The 20,595-nt window shown below is 49.8% G+C and overlaps 1 protein-coding gene across 1 annotated transcript in view; it reads left to right on the forward strand.

The window, feature by feature from the left end:
- Window positions 1-20,595, forward strand: part of LOC133353638 (protein sidekick-2-like) — a 473,964-nt gene that overhangs the window by 278,673 nt on the left and 174,696 nt on the right. The window contains 1 exon segment of the mRNA XM_061570031.1: window positions 9,999-10,132. Coding sequence (XP_061426015.1) covers window positions 9,999-10,132 — 134 coding nt within the window.

Below are 20,595 nucleotides of genomic sequence, written 5' to 3' on the forward strand. Positions count from 1 at the left end.
GTAAAGAACCAATTATCATATTTTTACTGGCAAATGAGGTCCCCATAGTGTAGATGCTTGCCCCGAGCTCTCATACTCTGATGGTGCATTGTCCTTGAGTTGTGCGCCTTTTGGCGTCATCTGGTCCAACCCATATGAGACTAGGCTCGAAGGAAAGCTGTCTCGGGTGTGGACCAATCAACTTCAAGGACAGTGCACATTATCAGAGTTATGTCTTTTGTTTGTATTTATGACTGCAGGTATTGCGGTCTATGCAAACATGACTCCTTGCAAAAAGGTGTCAGTTTTGTTGCCAGATAGAAGGGTAAAGAACCAATTATCATATTTTTACTGGCAAATGAGGTCCCCATAGTGTAGATGCTTGCCCCGAGCTCTCATACTCTGATGGTGCATTGTCCTTGAGTTGTGCGCCTTTTGGCGTCATCTGGTCCAACCCATATGAGACTAGGCTCGAAGGAAAGCTGTCTCGGGTGTGGACCAATCAACTTCAAGGACAGTGCACATTATCAGAGTTATGTTCTTTTGTTTGTATTATGACTGCAGGTATTGCGGTCTATGCAAACATGACTCCTTGCAAAAAGGTGTCAGTTTTGTTGCCAGATAGAAGGGTAAAGAACCAATTATCATATTTTTACTGGCAAATGAGGTCCCCATAGTGTAGATGCTTGCTGAAACTTATTGCTCTCGTGTTTTATTTGGTTTCGGTTTCGCGCGTGCGTCCGTTCAAGACCATCGAACACCTCGTATGTTAGCTGCGAAATATTGTACTCGTTCTCTGCAATGTTTTTTTTATAGTTTTGTTGCTGCTTTGCTAACGCACCGCAGTACTCACGTGTTAAATAACCGGGGAAACTTGCTACACGGGATCATCCGTGTCACAAATAAAAGTCAACTACAAATCTCAGGAAGCAGGAGCAGCAATCAGCGGTGTAGCAACTGAGGCTGCAGGTGGTGCAACTGCATCGTCTGTGCGCTCAGAATTCGAACTTCATCCTATTCATCATTAAACACGATCACTATCGCGCCTTCAGATGTAGTTGCTTTCATATGCCTCATATCACGTTTCATCAGCATCATCATCGTGGTAATCATCATCATCACCGTCGTACTCATACGTGCTCATGAAACTTTCATCATCATTATCAACGTAACCGCATATGAATGTTTCCTCGTCATTATCACCACCACCATCGTTGTCATCTGCTGTCATCTACAATCACCCTCCTCTATCATCTGGCATCACCACGAATGCCATGTGCTGTAGCGCAGTGGTGGTTTCTAGCCTCGAGCAGTGACTTCAAACATTACAGCGCTCGCGCTGTCTCGCCGCCTGCCTCTCATCCCTGTGTCGCCGCTCTCTCTCTCTCTCTCTTCAAGTGTCACCCAAGCCGCGCTGAGTTATCCACGTACCCGGCATGAATGCAGCAGAGTTATCTAAGTCTGAGCAACCGCCCCCTGCCTCCCCCTAAACAAATATTTGTTTAACACCCACAACTTGAGACGGCGCAGACTTTTTCATTCTAACTCTTATCAACTGGACGATACTTTACTCGCGGATTTTTTGTAAGTTTTTCTTTTTTTAAACAAAATCAGCGATTGCTAAAGGTCATTTGGAAATGTTTTAATTTCTCGGTGTTTGCCCGCGTGCGTTTAATTATAGGCTTCGCATTAATGTGCTAATTAAATTGATAAATAACAAACATGCCCGCTTCGCTCGGAGATAAGGTTCCACTGGAGACAAAGGCTGTGGCTGGCTTGGCATTAGCGCACTTGGGCGAGGGCATGGCTCCTCCAACAGCAATTATCTGACAAATGAGCGTGACGGTGGGGGGGGGGGGGGGTAGTGGGGGGAGGCACGGGGGGCCGGGGAGTGTACGGGGTGTGTGGGGTGGAGAGGGAGGGGGCAGGGAAAGTGGTAGGAGGAGGGAGTGGGGGATGCGTGAAAGGGGAAAGTGTTTAAAGCCCAGACATGCCCCGAGCTATGATGTGATGTTTCGAAGCCGTCAGTTTCATTTGTAGGCGCTAACAGGGAAATTCTTATCAGCGGCGGCGGTGTGAGATGATGCGATGGCGAGCGCTGCTGTATAACACGCAGCGCCGGTCACTTTCGGACAGCTTCACATCTTAAATGGAATCACCTGCCTTTTCTGCTCTTATGAAATACCCTCTTTGAGGTTTTATTTCTCCTCTCTCTCTTTTTCTCTTGTCAGTCCACTCAGATCTATGAGAGATCCAACCCCTTATGCTACCGCTACAAAGGCAAATATCCCCCGTGTAGCCCACACATACGATTGGGGGCAAGTACTGTTAACGAGCGGCGCCTGTGAACGGTATAACGGCGCACCGGTCGCCTTTGTCGCCCACGTGCCGACGTTTTATGCACACCGAAACGCGGTACTAATTTTCAGGCTGAGTCGACCTAGAGAAAGCCCGATCCGGTTTAGATATCCGCCAATGTGATTGGTCGTGAGTGGGAATGGACCTCGGGTCGTATGAGGTTCCTCTCACGGAGTGTGCTAACCACGACGCTACCGCTCCGGCTACTGCTGCTACTATGACTTACACGAAAAACATCGCCCTGTTGGAGGCAGGGTGGGGGGCAAACGTTAAAGCGCATTAAATATACACGTTTGTGAGGTTTTTTTTTTTACTTTCACACGCGTGAATGAGCAGTAAATCTAATTAACAGTTCGCCAAAAACCACGGGGATATTGATCAAGGGCCCGGGGACGCCAGGCACGTGATGTACCGTTCGGTGGATCCACCGCGTGTCGCTTAAATTGCCATCTGGGAAACACACGTGCCAATTGCCGCTTTGCGACAGACGCATTTAAATCTTTGCCGGTCCGGAGTTCTGAGCCCTGTGGTACTCATTGCAAGCAAGGTGGTGGGTGTGCTTGCTAAACATAAGCAAAGTAAAAAAACTTAAGTAGATCAAGATCCACCCCCCCCCCCCACCACCCACAAGAGGATAATGAATATAACATTGAAGATTCCAATATCGGCTCGCATTTGGATAATGATAGAATAAAAGGCACTTAATCATAAAACGTGATTTAATCACTTTCATCCTTCTTATCTTGTGTGCAGCTCTCGTCTCTCATCTCGCCACATCTCCGTTGTCTCCTGTCGACATCTCTCCCGCTCTCGTTTCACGACGTTTCAGCTTCATCGATATCTCCATTCTCTCATCGCATCGCACCGATCTCCCCCTCTCGCCCACATCCCTCTCATCTCCCGCCATCCCTAACTCTTCTTTATCTCTCTTCGGTTATCTCACTAGACACAAGAAGAAATGAGTCGCATTTTTTTTACTTAATTTATTCCAAGGGGCTCCAATGGGCCGGCACTACCATTTGACTGTAAGGCCTTACACTTGTGGGTCTTTTTGTGTACATACTTAATATATTTCTTTTTTATCTGGGTTCACGGCACAAATTGAAATAGCTTCTTGTGGTTGGCACTCGCTGCTTGCTTGCTGCTGCTGCTGCCGCTGCCTCGTCAGCCGTTAAATCACTCTAGCGGGACCTTGCACGCGAGCCAGTGGGATCAGCCTCTTACTGTCGCATTAACAAAATCGGCCGTCTCCAGGGTGCCGCAAGTGTACACGCACGCAACAAAGACAAAGATCACCCGTATAGCCCCAGCAGCCTGTTGGGGGACAAGTGCTGTTAACGAGCGCCTATGAAGGCCGGCACGGCACACCAGGTGGTGTGTGGCGAGCAACACGCCCGGCCCCCTTTGTCTCCCCCGAGTGACGATGTTTACACATCGCACTGGTGAACTCATTTGAGGCTGAGTCTACCTTGGGGAGGCCCAGATCTGGTTCAGATGATCGTCGCTGGTTGGCGGGAATCGGACTCGTGTTCGTAGCTCAGCACTCTAACCGCTCCACCACCGCTCCTGCCCCCGCGCATATACGCAAACACACACGCAAATATATCGGCACAGGGACACACCGGCGCGTACTCAGGGACACACCGACACGCTCATACACGGACACACGCGAAGACAGAGGCACGCAGACGCACACGCGCGTGACTCGCACCCCGACACGCGCTCGCACGCACAGAGACACGAACGCGCACGCGGGCAGCACGCAGCCGCGCGCGGAGGTACCCGCACACGGCGAAAACTCCCCGCCCGCCGACACGTACTTAGGGAGACATTCCGATCGCCACGCTACTCCCAGGACCCAATCTCCGTGCCCCTCAACAGCCCTTAGGCTCCTTTTAAATTTTAAACAACTCGCCTAGCCCACCCCTCCCCCTCCTCGGCGATGCGTAGCCTCGGATGCTGCACGCTGTGCTGGGCTTGTCAGCTCAACGCGAGACTCAAAGCGCAACATCGCTGCCGGTGCCGACATGCGGACCCAGTTCGCTCGGGGCTGGTTTTGTCAGCCGCTGCCGAGACAAAGCGGGCGGTGAAGGGCGGGGAGGGGGGGGATAGGGAAGGGCGGGGGGCCCAACGGGGGGTTATTACTCCCCCACACCCAGCCACTCTGGCCCCCAACTCTGCCTCCTCGCCGCTGTGCTACAGCTGCGCACCGTGATTTCTCGCGTGTTGGTGCGAGCTTGCGCTCGCGGCGCCAGGCAGAGCTCGCTCAACGCCACCACCCTCCTCCGCCCTCTCTCTCTCTCTCCCCGACGCCGCGCTGCGCTAGTCCACTCCGCTCGAGCGCGGTTCATCTGCATGCAGAGCGCGGGGCATCTGTGGAAGCTGCATTAACATGCGGCTACCGTATTTGCTGTAGCGAAAGCGCCTCGCCCCGACACCCGACCCCCGCCCCACCCCCAGAGCAACGCTAACCCGTCAACCGCCTCCAAACACCATCACCTTTCGCCTTCCATGGCCCCCACCACCGGCTCTCGCTTTAGCTCGAGACGATGTCGACGTCTGAGTGCACGCGGAAGAGAAACGTTGCCGAATGACGCAATGCTCCTCGGGGTGCCCGTGTGCGCGCGCTCTCTCGCCGCTCGTTTTTGATTGATTGATGTCCTTCATTCAACTCGGGGAGAGCCCATCGAGATTCATTATCTCTTTTGAGGAAGTGAGACCGGGTTAAACGTGGTTACGTAAGGACAATTCAATGTTGTGGGGGATGTTTTGGTTTTCAAATCGGAACCGTTGGCACTGGAGCGCAGTGGAAGAGGCGAAGTCGCCGGAACTGAAGATATCGCTGGGCCTTTAGATTCGTCCACTTTGCACAGACATACAAACAGAGGCCGAGGTCTATGGCCAAGACACCAGAGGAATTCACTGAGCGGACTCAAGGCAAGAGGGGGTGCTTGCTAGCCCATTGCGGGCCCTAAGCAGAAATTATATAAGATGACAGAAGAGATCTAGACAGGGTGTAGTGATGTGGCGAGATGAGAGAAATATGGACACTAGATGAGAGAAAGAAGACGTACAGATGAAATAGAAATTCAGTGAAATCAGAGAGATGAAGGCACGAGACAGAGATGTAGTGAGTTGAGGATACAGAGTTGCAGACAAGGTAGCGATGAGATTCAGTTGGTCTTCATTTTCGATATTTCACATTTGTAAGGATTTTAATTTGAGTTGACCTTTGGATCACACGTGTTGTTTTTCACGAATCTGTGTTGCACCTTGAACTACATGGGGCGTTCAGACTCTGGCCGCAGGAACTGAAGCGGCCGCTTCACGCTCACGCCACACCGTGTAGCTGTCCAAGGTTCTGAACTGCACCATACAACACGTTTGACAGCCAGTGAACACGTGGGTCTCACTGCCCCAGAGATCAATGGCACCGTTACTCATTTCATTGGCCCCTAAGAGTATGTCCAGAGCCGGTCGTGGAAATTCCCCGTTCCCAAAGTGGGGGCTAGACTGACTGGCCGCTTTCAACATCATCGTCAACCAATTCACTGCTGCATGAAAGCCTCCTTAGTTCGACAAGTTCTGTCGATGTTTTGGGGCATTGAGCAAGGACAAAATAATCACTGAACATTTTCTTGGTCACAGTAGCCGCAGCCAAAGCGAGAGGTAAATTTAATGCGGTGTACCGTGTCTATACATATTTTTCCGGGTTTCTTTTGGACTCAAGTAAGTGGCACGTGACCAGACGTAGCTACAGACCACGGCGAGAGGGATACTGGATGTGGTGTTCCAGTGCAGAACTATTTTCCAGGTCACCGTCCCGGTGAGACCCTTCTAACACAATGAACACCGAGACACGAGTTATTTTCACGTGGCATTGGGCCCCCGCTGTGCCCCCTCCCGCACAGATCTGTCTTTAAGAGCTCGCTTGCACGAGCGGTTCCATCGTAGACGCAGCCGCGCAGCCGTCACGTCAGCTTCAGACCAACGCCAAGCAGGGAGTTTACACCCAATCCACTTGTTACCACGCTGGTAACAACACACCGCGCTCGATGTGAACACGTGATGATGATGATGGGTGAGAGCATAGCCATGTTGTTAGCACGTGTACCTCCTCCCTCTCTCTCTCTCGCGATGTCGATGTTTCCCTTTTGCGGGGGGCCCACGGAGCTCGCCCCCCCCCCTTTTTTCGACGCTTTAAAAAATGCACGCGGTTTGACAATGCGTGGTTTTGGCAGCTCTCCGAAAGAGTGCACGCTCACACGTGATTCTCGGACATCAAACTTTCATTGCGTACTCTCCACACTCGGCCCAATAAATTTTTAAACAAAAGAAGGAAGGGAGGGGGCGATAAAAATAGAAGAAGAAGAAAATATATGTAATAATGCGTTTGGTAAAATGTGTACAGAGTGACTTTTGTCCAGCTATTAAATATTCACCGTCTTGGCGAAATCGCTTTGGACGATGGCCAAAGTGCTTATATCCACCGCCCACCCGCGCCCCGCCCCCCGTCGTTTCGAGGCATTTTGCGGTGTCATCGTGTGAATTGAACCGGATTTTCCTCGATAGTTATTCGCGAGAGCGGGTCAGCCAACCCCCGCTGGGGGCACGAGGAGTGGAAGGTAGCCGCGGGCTCGTCACAACCGCTCCCCACGCACTGCGCATCTCCACGTGCTCGCCCGCTCGCCGGCGGTAGCGGCCATTCGGAGCGGAAGGGCCGGCCCAGCGCGATTTGTACCTTCATTCATGTATTCATTCATGCGTGTTGCGTCGGCGCAACGCCCCCCCCCCCCCGCCCTTGTTTGGCAGAGTGAATAACTTAATGCATTGATCGACCTAGGTCCTGTTGAGGCAGGCACTTCAGTGTCTGTAGCGGGTCCCTCCGTGCAACGAGTTTAAATGGGTAACAAACGCTTTGCCATGTCTCCATCTCCGTCCCTTGTTGCTGGTGCTGTCGCAGCACAGGGTCCCGAGGCAGGGCGACTCCTGGCTCCAGGCTGTACAGGCGCCCAAAGTTCACCCTTTGTTTTTTTCTAACAATTTTGGGCGAAAATGCGTGCAGGTGGATGGTGGGTTAATTGATGATTCGCAGAGGAAGGCAGCGATCGAAGCTGCTACTGCTGCTACTTCCGCACAGCTCAGCTGCAGCTTTACAATTTTGAACCTAAATTCGCACTCGAGCAGAAGGAAGAGCGATCCCCGCCATCAGTTAGGTTTCTTTTTTCCATCGCTGCTCTGAGCTGTGCGATCGCGTGAGCCGGCCGTGCAATTGGCCGCGTGCCCCTTTGCGTACACCCCGAGGGTCTACTCCTCGGCGAAATCGACGACAGCTTGCAGACGATGGCCACACATAATCCTACCCCCACGCGCCGCTATTAATGCCCTCCAGCGAAAAAGCACGCGAAGTCGCGAGGCCGGGCAAACGGAGCAACGGGCCGATCGCCGACCCGCTGCGACGCACGGAAGCGTCTCACGCAGAAGGGGAGAGCGTGAATTAAGTGATTGTGATGTGAACTATAAATTATTTAATTTTGTCGTTCGTAATGAACGTCTGTTTCGGTGTCACGCCGAGTGAAGGGACCTCCAACGGAGGGACTTTTGCATCACTTGCTGTCGATTAGGGCGGAAGGCAGGAGGAAGAGGCAGCCGGCGTGGGTAGCGTTCACGGCGATTTCTATTTCGAGGTTGGAGAAATGTTTCGGCTTAATTTGAGTCAAAATCTATTCGCACACGTTGAGCGATTCGCCGCTTTGCAAACCACACACGTTTCGCTTTGCTCGGCGACACCCGCATCGTGTCCTGTGAGTTAAGCTTCATTTGCAAACTTATAATCCTCTTAATAATTGCCCATCATTGAATAGAAGTCGGCCCTCGTGGCTTATTTATACCTACAAGCTATTCTCCGAAATATGTAATAGGGCGGTCCTTATTTTGAATAGGACCACCTTGTTTAAAAATAAGGCGCTCCAGAATAGGATTACCCAAACATGTATCCTTATCTGTCAAAATACGTCTCAGGATTTGGGATTGTTTTTTTGTCGTCGAATTATTGTATCCCAAATGACTGATGTTCAAGGCTCGCTAATGCATTTTTATAAAAACATTTTCGTATAAATGTCATCCTGTTCACCAGTCACCTACGTGTTTTGAAAGGGTCTGATTCATATGTGTCCATCTATTGGTGTGCCCACGGTTCCAATGAACGTGTCTAGAATATGCGATACACACCGATTGCAAACGTTCAGCTCTATGCACGATGTTATGTTGCTTATTAGTATTATTAGCCATACACACAACTCTCGTGTGGTTTCCAGCTGTGTACCTCTCATTAAAGTTGACATTGTTGCCGACTGTGCAGCCTTCATTCATTTCCTGAAACTCATTTTGATTGGTAGCTAGAATCGCTTTTGTCATCAAGACATCTTTATTTTTTGTATTCCACTTGTTTACCCAGGGAATGCCTCATAGAGTCTCAAGACTGTTTTTTTTTCAGAAGAGTCCTGTCAAGTTTTGGCAGTGGGAAGGGGGGGGGGGGTCATGTTGCTGAATGTCGTCCCAATTCATTCATTTGCAGCAATTTTTCAGTATTGGGGTGGGGGGGGGGTTAGCTCTGGAAAAAAAACAGAGAACCAGGAGGCATCTCACGCCGAACAGGGCGAAGGACAAACACACTGCATACAGAAAGGAGCCTGAGTCGGGAAGATGAGAGACAGAAAGAGGAAGACGTGGATGAGAGAACGTGCCTCAAGTCTGAAACATGGTACTCGACCTTGGTAGGACACATCACCTTGAAGGGCTGATGGCTGCTGGTCGACACTCAAGATGGAGTGGCCATGCCAGGGTAGGGCACTTGCCTTAGATGACGTCACGACACGGAGGGAGGGACGACAGCAGCTCAAGTGCAGGGACTGCTTGATGGATTGTTGCGTCGCAAGACCGTGATGGACAATGGCAACTGAGGAAGGCCTTCATCCAGCAGTGGATATACCATGCCCGACAATGGACGTTTGCAAACAACTTTACTTGAGCAGCATATATAATGTTTGACGCGTCGGTTCAGTCGTACTTCTAGAGAGGTCAGAGATGGAGTGGAAAATAAGAATAGGGGACAGTTGTGGCCGAAACGTCGTGAGAATTATTTTATTTTGTTTCATTTTTATCATTTTATCATTTCCATTCGACGTGACTTTACCGAAAGAACCAAGAAGAGGGGACAGCACTTTACACCATGGGGCTTGATGAGAATTCCACTTGTTTAAATGTTTTCTGATTACCAGTTTTAAATTGGCGAATGCTTAGTTGGCTAACAGTAACCATTGGGTATCAGAACCACCCTTAATATTTAAAATGGGTTTGTTTATTATTGAATGATTTTTCGTATTTTCGTCAGGCCCCATGGTGAACAGTGCCAACTCTTATTATCCACTTTTAAGAAGATCATTGTCTGATACATCGCCCATGATATCTTTATTTTATTTTAAAGCCACACAGTGTTACTGATGAATATGTTGAGGTTTTTTGTGTTATTAATTATGCTTGTGCACCACTGCCAAGACAGCAGCAGCAGCATCACCAAATAATGATTTTACTTGACAAAAATCAGCACTCACCTCCTCCTCCTCATCCACCTCCTCCCTTCCTCCTCTCTCGACGCGCAGGGTGGTCACGCTCGAGAACCAGCTGGTGGTGATGATGGCCACCTCCGGTGACGCCGGCACGTACCACGCGCAGGTGATGAACGAGCGGAACGGCGAGACCAAGACGGGCCCGCCCATCGTGCTTACCGTGAGAGGTGAGCGCGCGCGCCAGCCGATAGGGGCAGCTGGTCGGAAGCGACTCCGAGATCAAATCAAATCACGAGCACCTCTCTGCGTCTTTGGGCGGTGATGCGGCCAGGGGGTAGAGCCCATCCGCCCGCTTGTGTGTACGTGCCGTGCGTGTGTTGGACTTATTTCGCACCGTACGTAGCCAACCGTGCTAATGGGTTGAGCGGGAGGAATGACAACAGAGGTTCAGCGAGTCGAATTTGCCGGTCCGCTCTGGGTTAATACAGCGGTTTTTGTTAACCATAAAATGCCACTCGCCGTCGAAGTCACAGTAAAGATTGCCACGACCTCATTCTTAAACTGGTAGGCCATTGCGTGCCTAATTTGCCAACATTTACAAAAAAATGTGTCCGTATGTTAGTCAATTGGGATTATGTGTAGCAACATCGCCCCCCTACTGATAAAACTACTGCATCACCCCCTACCATTTTATAGCATAGACGAGAAGAGTCTGCCAGCATGGGATGATGTTGCTATGCGGATTTACGCTATTAGGTAATTGGTGGGTATTTTTTAAAATACAATTGGCAAGCTTGAACTTGCGACATTGGCCCACATGGCCTACTGTTGTTTGAATACTGGACATCTGTGAAAAGAGCTTCATAGCTCATAGAATTCCTCCAGTATAAATATTCAGATTCTGAATAGCGTCACAGGATCTCCAACATCCACCGTGAAACAGACGAATTTCTTATTTTTTATGGCTTAATACACCCGCAGTATTTACCAGACAGGCCGCTGGGCACAAACCACAAAGCTATGTAACAAGCAGGCACCGCGCTACAGCGCGGCCACTGATGGGGGGAAGAAGTCTCGTGGGATTCCTCCCACCGCTTCACCCCACCCCCACCACCACGATGACCTTTGTACAAAAGTGAAAAATGTGAGACCTTTACTTACCGGTGGCTCCCAAGCTGAGAAAATCACTAGGATTTGGGAAATGGCATTGTCAGTGGGTGGTTTTTCTGTTGTTGTTGGCCGTATGAAGAGGATGGAGCGGTATTGTCGTGAGAGGGAGCCTCAGAGCCCGGCGCTCTCCTTACATTGGCCTCTCTTGCCAGAGAAACGTGAGGTTGCGGTTAACGTTCATGAATTAACGAATGAAAATCATTGTCTTTAATCCATCAACTTAAGGCCAGCAGTACACATTGAAGGCTTGCGTTTGAAGGCCCCTCCCACCCCCCTCTGTCAACGTTCGTTCAGTGACAGGTCACTCATTCTACTATGCTGCCCCCTGTGTTCGCAAGGGCCTTCCCCCTGTCATCCGTGCTGTCGACTGCCGGCCCCTCTTCAAATCCAGGCTCAACGCCGTCCTTGTGTTGTCCCATCTGGCTACGTCTTACCAACAATAAATCTGCCCACCGTTTCCCGTCCCGCGTTCTCAAGGTGCACCGGACATTTAAGACGCCTTTAAATCCACATCGTATTCTCTCGTATTGCAATCGCAATGTGTATTGTTTTTCGAGGTAGCAACGGTGCCCGCTTTGGTGAAATTGGTCTGAAATGCCGAAATGGCTGTGTTGATGTCAAATTAAGGCACGCTGTAGGTGAAAATAACAGCGAGGCTACACGGCCCAGGTCCAGCCACCAGCTGGCCTCCCCAATTAAGCTTCGTAAACCGATGCAAAACAGCCGCGAGATTCATGCGCTGGAATTTTGCGCTCAGCGTTAATTGGGCATTGCGGGTGTGCAAGGGCACGAACAGAACAGGGGGCAGATGCCAAGGCCACGCTGCATCTTCATGGGCCCCGTAATCCCGCCTTTATCCCCATCAACGTCACGGATACACACAGCGAGGTGGCATGCAGTTGCCAGCAGTGTGCACAGGCTACCGAGTGTGCAGGCGGTGCGACTGCACCGGGGTCCAGGGGACGGAGGGGTGAGAATTAGATGTCAGGCAACGAAGAGGGTGGGTGGAATTAGGACGGGGGAGGGGGGGCATGCCGACCCTGCAATGCACCCATACTGCCAGTCACTCCAGTCTGTAGACCCCATAGCATCTGGCTTGCCACATGACTCTCCTGTCAGTGGTTCTTCACTGGTGTCGTAATGGCTGTTATTATGTTAAAGGAAAATATATATTTTCATAAAATGTTTCTCAGCATCAGCGTATATAAGAAATGAACCATATACATACAGCCTGTCACCAAATCATCTGTAACATTCCTGATCTCAGAATATTTACAACTTAACTATTTTATGTTACCAGGTAAGGCCCATTGAGCTGGTTAGATCTTTTTCAGAAGCGACCTGGCTACATATGATAACTGAACGCAGTGGCTTCTCATCACAAGGAAATGTATAGCAGCCAAATACTGTAAACGCGTGTTTCTAAATGTGGAGAAAAAAACCAGAGGACCCGGAGGGAAAAACCACGCGACCACGGGGAGAACATGCAAACTCCAAATACACAGCGGGCGTCAGGGTCGGGATTAAACCCACGACCGGCGCAGGCTTTGGAGTAGGCCCTTATCCAGCAGTTGATTAACAATAGGCATTCACACCTACCGAAGTGAAACGGGTGAGGTTAAGGTGCAGCACTGCAATTGCGTCTTCACGCCGCTGCTGGTGGAAGGACATTGACAAACGAGGGCGTCCGATGTAGAAAAAAAGAACCTCAAGATGACATTTGGCCGATTCTTACACACTGGTCGGACTGCATGAACAGAGGTGGGGGGTGGGGGGGTCTCAGAAGAACTTGTCCGCTTATTTTCTTCCGACTGCCCCGACAGGGATGATCGAGACTGCGACCTCTGGATCGCAAGTCCGGCGTTGCCAACCATTGCAAACCAAAGGCGGGATCCCTAACCCGCAACGCGGTGCACCGTCGATTTGCAATACAAATGCAGCCCTGGTGGAGCAACGTCTCTTATAGTTGGGACTCAATATGCCTTTGGAGGTCAGGAGGTCAGGAGGTGGGGGGGGGGGGGGCAGCTCTTTAACAAGAGACGGTTGCGAAGTTATCAGCCCTGCTTGGCTGCCTCGTGCATTACCGCCCTCACAGATTAGGCTCTCGGCCACGAAAATAACGCGCCCACTCGATTGCAACTTTAACATCAAGAGCACCTCCTGCAAGACAACTGGCAATTCAGACCCTCGTGGTGGGGCTGGTTGCATAAGAAGCATTTGTTTGGCTCGGTGGAGGGGGAGGAGGGTGGAAGGAGGGGGAGGTGGGGTAGATAATTATTTACTTTTTTTTTTGCTCTCACCAAAGCATGACAGCAGCATGATAGTTAATCCTTCAGTCCTCACAACCCACCACCACCCCCGGGTCCTGCGAGGACATGGCACAGATTTGCGGCAAATTGGCAGCATTCTTCCAATCACGCGGCAGCCACTCGGTCAGAAATAACTTGCAAAAACGTGTAGTTTTTAGCTTGTCTTCGCAAATGCGATTTCTCAATTCTACCTCCACTCCGTCAAATTACAGCCACATTCCGACGGCTGCCTCTGCGAGTCACTCGGAGTCACTGGCAGATTTACTTCGTTGCCACTGACATCGGGGGGGGGGGGGGAACCGCACTGTCAGATGCCGTCATGTTTGAGTGTGTATGCGCTCACAGTGCATCGGCGATAGCAAATGTTTGACTTCGGGAGAAGACCGAGCGTACTTTGCGTGTGTTTTCGCTAAAGACGTTTGAGTGACAGCCTTGAGAAGGGGCCGTCTTATGGCGCACGCTGCCAGTCTCGTGATTTTGTATTATAATTCTTTTTTTTTTACGCGACTGTCGTATTTGTAGAGAATCGTTCCCACCCCATCGTAACATCGTCATTATCAGCATTGTCAGCCGTGCTCCATCCACTGCTGGATGAAAGCAAGGCCCTGAGAACGCTTGTTTAAGGGCGCATTATCAATTGAAACTATTATTTGTTTTTAAAGCATCCACAGAGCCGTAACCAGCCGAGGTACACACACTAATCCGATGACTTGTCCTGTTGTTTCGCTCCGACTGACCTCTTCGGTTCTTTGATAATGTTGCCAATTAAAGGGCGTTACATATTAATTTGGTGGTCACACGTGCAGCCCCGTATCTAGCTGAGAAGAAGCGTTCGCGAGTACCTCTCTCACTCCATCAATACTAAATGTTCTCCTCTGCTTGCGAGCAAAATGCAATATTGTACGAGCAAGGCCCCGTGCTTAGATGGAGTGCTCATACCAATAACATCTGGCAGGTCAACAGCGTTTCGCAAGACTAATATATGTAAACCAAAGCAGTGCGTGAAAAAATCCTGATTTTTTTTTTTACTACACAAAAGTGACTTTCAGGCCAATGTAATTAATATAACAGGGCAACACGAGAAAGCCAATACAGTGCAATTGATCCAACCACGTGGGAAGACAGAAGCTCAGTGCAGCAATCCGTGTTGCTGTACTGCATTATTGTTCTGGCCACAACGCAGCCTCGGATAAATAAAGAAATAAAAACATACAGCAACCCATGTTTTGCGCACAGAGGTCGTCCAACCTCATCCGCGCTCCATCCAGGCTCGCGTAACCTCCTTAGCTCGCGAGATTCGTCGAGATCGGGCGCATTCCGGCGTGAACGGGGTCCCCCTTAACGCCATCGCGGCCGCTGCACGCTGCTCGCTGCCCTTGTGAGCCACTGCCTCCACGGCTCAGCCAGCAGTGCAATGCCCAAACATCTGCACAGACACACAAAGATCAAACAAAGATCAAACAAAGATCCCACATATAGCCTTAACAGACTGTAGGGGCAAGTGATGTTAGCGAGCACCTATGAAGGCCGCAACGGTACACGAGGGGGTGGGTGGCCAGCACCACGCCCGACCGCCTTTGTCTCCCTAGTGGTGATGTTTACACACCACACCAGGTACTCGTTTGAGGCTGAGTCGACCTAGGGGAGGCCCGGGACCGGTTCAGATAATCGTCACTGGTGTTGGCCGTGAGCGGGAATCGAACTCGGGTCGCCGGGTTCATAGCGCAGCGCGCTAACCGCTACACTATCGCTCCCCGCACAGACACACACACAGACACCTGCCTCTAATTAGTCGGCGCCTTGACCACGCGTGACACCGCCTTGGCACAACACTGCCCTCCCGTGTCGGCATGAGTGCTGGCAATGGGGGTAGCGGTGCTTTGATACGGGGCGGACCCGGTATAATAGTCCGGGCAAAAAAGAGCTGCGCCAAAAACATCGTTTTGCATATTTGAGCTACTTACTGGTCGGCTCAGCTTTGGCGTCGAGCACTTACCGACACACGCCAGATGCCTCAACTGATGCAGGAGCGGTAACAACAACAGCATCACGAAAATAGCAACAATCTTATAATGTACCCAGTGGTGCGTTAAATGGACGATGTTTGCTGTCATTGTGAGGTGCTCTATTATGAAGATAATTGGGCGCATTATTTTCGGAATTAAAGAGTTATATTGGCCGCGATGAATTTTTTTAAAAATAAATACAAAGACGCGCTTCCAGAATGCACTCCAACAGCTGCAACGTAAACTCCTCTTGCGTCTCACAGAGCGCAGATGGATTTTGTGTGTAAGTACGTACACACGTGCGATTATTTATTCGCTCACTCACTCACTCACTTTTTAATGCGTTCCAACTAAGACTGGGAGACTGTTAATTCATATCTCTGCCCGTCTGTCCGTCTGTAGCAGGGGGTTGCAAACAACTCTCGCTAAGAATCATGAAGGGAGCTTGCGGATAACATTGTGACACCTGGCCGCTGTGCGGATACTAAAGTGACATTATTTATCGGGATCATCAATGGTCTATCCACCGCTGGATAAAGCCCCGTCACCTGCCACAATCCTGTGATGTAAAAAAAATCCATCTAGCATCTGTAATATATAATCGGTAATGGAATACGGCAGAGGGTGAACGCGTGCTTGGACGTGTTACAGAATCCGTGCGTGTGTGCGAGTGTTCTTGGTCTCATATAACAGTGTACGGGGATTCATATTCTTAGGTTTTTTTTCGGTAAAGTCACGTAGATAAAAAATTAAAATTAATAAAAGTAAACTAAAAATACAAAATTATTATATATATACGGAGTGGTATCTCTTGTAATCTCTCATTTACTTGATACAGCTGTCGGGCTGTGACGGTTCCACCTGAAGACGGTAGCTTCTGTTGCCTCCGACACGTCGTGATTTTTATTTTACTTTTATTAATTTTAATTTAATTTTTTTCCTACGTGACTTTACCGAAAAAACCTAGGAATATGAATCCTTGCAGTCACGAAAGCTTCAAATCTAGAAGTGTACGGGGACTGTGTAAACCGTGACTCACGAGAGAGCAAAACAAAACTAAAACACCTCTCTCTCTCGCAGGAAGCGCCTTGTTGTTGAGTCGGCAGCAGGACTTGCATCGCGTCACGAGTTCAATGCAACGTCACCCACTTAGCACGGAGGATTAGCGGTCAGCAAACGTTCGCAGCGAGGAATTTGCCTCCAGCTCGACGCGAAGTTACCCATCGTTGTCACTTCGCGAGCAATTATCAGCACGTAGAAAGAAAGTGCCCCTAAAAAATCCCGACCCCCCTGCAATTTCTATAACCTGGAGTCCACTAGAAACGTTGGCAAAGATGATCCAGTACTATTGTAGTTGTAATAGTAAGTTCTGTTGCTATGGGGGGCTTAGCTTCGAGAAAACCGAGCAGATTGATCAAAGGGTTTGGATTTGATTAATGTGTCTGGGATGGAGGAGGCTTCTGCTGTTGATATGCATTCCGAAATCTGGGCAAAGCGTTGGGGACGGGGAGGGTGCGGGGGGGGCAGTAGCTCTAAGGGATATTTGGGGCGGGGGGGGGGGGTCGTGGGACACACACACAAACAGACTCATCGCTTCACCCCACACTGAACGGAGCGGTCGGTAGAGAGAAGCAAAACAAGCCGCCTCTGTGGCAAGGTGGGAAAAAAATGATAATCTTGAAAGAAAACAGAAAGAGAAAGTTGCAATTTCATCCGTGCTCCCGTGGGTTCTAATTAAAGAGAAGCGAGGAGCAGCGCTGTCTTCCCCAGCGAGGCTCGGGATCTGGGAGGGGGGGGGGGCACGTGAGGGTGGGTGGGGAGGGATAGGGGGCTGGGAGGCTGGGAGGCAGGGATGGGTGGGGCGGAGGGGATGGGGGCTGGGAGGGGTGTCGGGGGTGGCTTCGAAGGTGTGGAGGGGCCTAGCAAGGCAGGGTGGATTGGAGGGGTGATGGGGTTGGGAGGGGGTAGGTGGGCTGGGAGGGGTGGGGGAGCTGGGAGGGGTGGGGGGGCTGGGAGGGGTGGGGCTGGGACGGGGTGGGGGCTGGGAGGGGGCTGGGTGGGGGGGCTGGGAGGGGTGGGGGGGGCTATGGAGGGGGGCTGGGAGGGGGTTCTGGGAGTGGTGAAGGGGCTGGGAGGGGTGGGGGGGCTGGAAGAGGTGACTGGGAGGGTTTGGGGGGCTGGGAGGGGGGCTGGGAGGGGGGCTAGGAGGGGTGCGGGGGGGGCTTGGAGGGATGATGTGCAATGGGAGGAATGAGGCAGAATAACGGCCGGCGCCGGGAGCGAGTGGCTGGGCCCGCGACGTGAACGCAGCTCCCGTGCAGCCCCTTGATTGGATCATAAAGCAGCAGTCGACATCCCCACCTGGCCTCAGCAAAAAAAAAACACAGCGAGCATCCACCCTTACGGGAGGAGGGTGGGGGGAGTGAGAGAAAAAACGCAACACATTCTCCGCTCCAAAGGACAAAATTAATTTAATAAAAACCTAAACGTGAATGGATGGTCCCACGCTTTGGTAGCCAGGCTTAGTAACAAACTTTCCAATAGCACAGTTCCAAATTAAAAGCATTTATATATATATAGACGCGTAAGAATGAAATAAAACCACAATGTCACACTCCCGTGCGCGGGAGCGCATCGGGAGAAAGAAAAAATGTCAAAATTACCGAAAATACCATTTCCTAGTTTCCCTGCACAAACATTTACGTCGCGGCATTCACTCACCTCGCGAAATGAAAAGCGCTGCACTTGGCATAAAACACCGGCGAGCTTAATTCTGGCTCTGGGCTTTTTTTTCTTTTTTATTGTGGGCTGAAGAATTTAGGGTTGGCACAAAAAACCGCATGTGTGTTTACTTTATTTATGTGCTTTTGTAGTGAACAGTTTTATCACAAGTCCCAACTAACGAAGATGTCGTTGAGTCACTTTGGGGAGGAAGACGCGCGCTTATCACAATAACCGCTTGCACGTGAATGCAGACTTTGTCTGTGAGGCTCGCGCTCGCGGTGTACGCTTGGGCAGAGGAGCGTTGCGTGCGCAGTGCATTTGTGGACAACAAAAAAGCATCCCTAAGCCCGTGCGGTAACGGAGACCAATGCATCAATTGCAGTAGGAGCTGTCCAGGGCTGAGCTCTAAAAATATTTGCCCTTCCCCACTCCGCCCACCTCCCAATTACTTTTTGGGGGGTAGGAGGGTGGTAGTGGGGTGGGGGGGTTACTAGGGTTTTGATGGACCCTTCAAATATTCCTTGAGAATGTAAGCCCTGATGGAGGTTCATAATGAAAGTGGGCACTGTAGTATTTCCAGACAGGTAGAAAAAAGTCAAAAGTGGTTTTCCTACTCAAATGAGCATTAATGTGGTCCACGTGTCCGCTTTTACAGCCCCCAGCAAGTGGTGGAAATGTCACATTGCTATGGCAGGGGCGAGTCTCTCCATAGCACGACCACTGGAGAAAGGGATGATGGCCTGAGACAGACGACAGAAGACACACGATCGTGGGGCTGATGAAATTAGCCGAGTGAATTGTGTTCGAATAATTCATTATGATGACGATGATCATAATTGGTATGGTAATGATTGTGATTATGATTTATGCATTATCCAAACATCTTCGTGGCTGTGCTGAGAAGCCTCGGCAAGAGTGTTGTGTATTCACATCGAAGCTGTTCATGTGATCATCAGTGCGCTGAATGTTTTAATAGTAATAAGCCCTTAACGGAAAGCGCCTAAGTGTTTTTTTTTTTCTCACTGACCACAGCATGGCTCAAACCCATTTTCACATTTCTCACATTGCCAGGTTTCAAAATGAGATTAATTTCTTACATTCCAACAATCTGTCACCTGTGTGGGTGAGGAGGGGGTAGAATGTTTTACTAACATGTGCAATTAATATGGAAGCGTAATTCACACAATACTTTTCTTCGCCTCTTTAACACTGCGAACCCTTGCGATGCAAATACACAACTTATCTACAAATGATATCATTGAAGTAGTCCTTCGCCATGTGACAATCCAATCGGCTCCTATAAAAAGTCGAGGTGCAGCTGTTGCTATTCCATGCTCACGTCCCTGCTTTGTGAAGGGCCGCTCGTAATTTGGCCTACTCTTCACATACTTGCCAGACGTCTTGGAAAAGGTACGAGTAGCCAAACCTCACCTGTTCACCACACGACAACCCTGCGATCGTCGACTAACTGCGGCGCAACCCATTTATATCGCTGCCGGGTGGACAGAGACGGCGGGCGAGAGGGAATTCAACAACCAAAACCTGCGTCGTTGTTTCAACTGCGGCGCTGGGAGATCAAATCGAAGCCGGCGATCACTCTGGATCGCAATTCAAGCGTGCTGACCGTTAGCCCACGGCAGGACTCCATGCGCTTAAATCATTCTTGTTGTTGTTGTTTTAACTTCTGTACCGCGTGACGATCCGTGGGGCTCTCACTCAACCCACCATTAAAAATAGGGCGAACGTAAAACTGAGCAGATACTTAAAAAAAATATTCGTAACTCGACACAAAATATACCTAGGTTTTTATTATTATTATTTTTGAAAGGTGTGTGCCATAGTTTGTCCCAGGTGAGATTTCTTCTGGTTAAAAGTTTTAATGAGTGCGATTGATTGCTTAGAGAGAAGCCACTGCTGCTGTTGTCATAAAATTACATCAAATTTTTCCTCCCCTTAATGCCCCCCACAGTGTGAATATCCATGCATATTTTATGCATCTCTTGGTATGACTGTATTTTTTTTTGCACCTCAACAACATAGGACATGTCATTGTTAGTGCGGATGCGAAGCCTTCAACATGAAGCGTGCTTTAGTGCTTATTAATTTGTCTTGTTATTAAGCCCCGCCTTTATTTTTTTCCACGTATTTTATTGTTGATGTTGTTATTATTATTATCATGCATGTGCAGTTCTGCAATCCCGGACGGCTTTTTTAACATTGTCCAATAAATCTCGACACGACGAAAAGTGCCAGAGATAAATGTGCGGTTGAAGTGCTGTGTCCCTGCAAAACATAACATTATTTCATTGAGAGAGGGATGGGAAAAAAAGTTATTATCCTTTCCTTAATTGGGTGGAAGGTTCAGCGATCTCGTGTACGAAAACAAATATATTCGGCTTGAGGATTAATGTAGCAAAGTGTGGCCATGTTTTTCACATCATTAGGGCATCGAAAAGTTATCTTTGCTTGAGGTGCAAAGGT

Source organism: Lethenteron reissneri, chromosome 44 (assembly GCF_015708825.2).
Source record: "Lethenteron reissneri isolate LAM-NWPU_2019-01 chromosome 44, ASM1570882v1, whole genome shotgun sequence".
In the NCBI taxonomy this organism is placed as follows: domain Eukaryota; kingdom Metazoa; phylum Chordata; class Hyperoartia; order Petromyzontiformes; family Petromyzontidae; genus Lethenteron; species Lethenteron reissneri.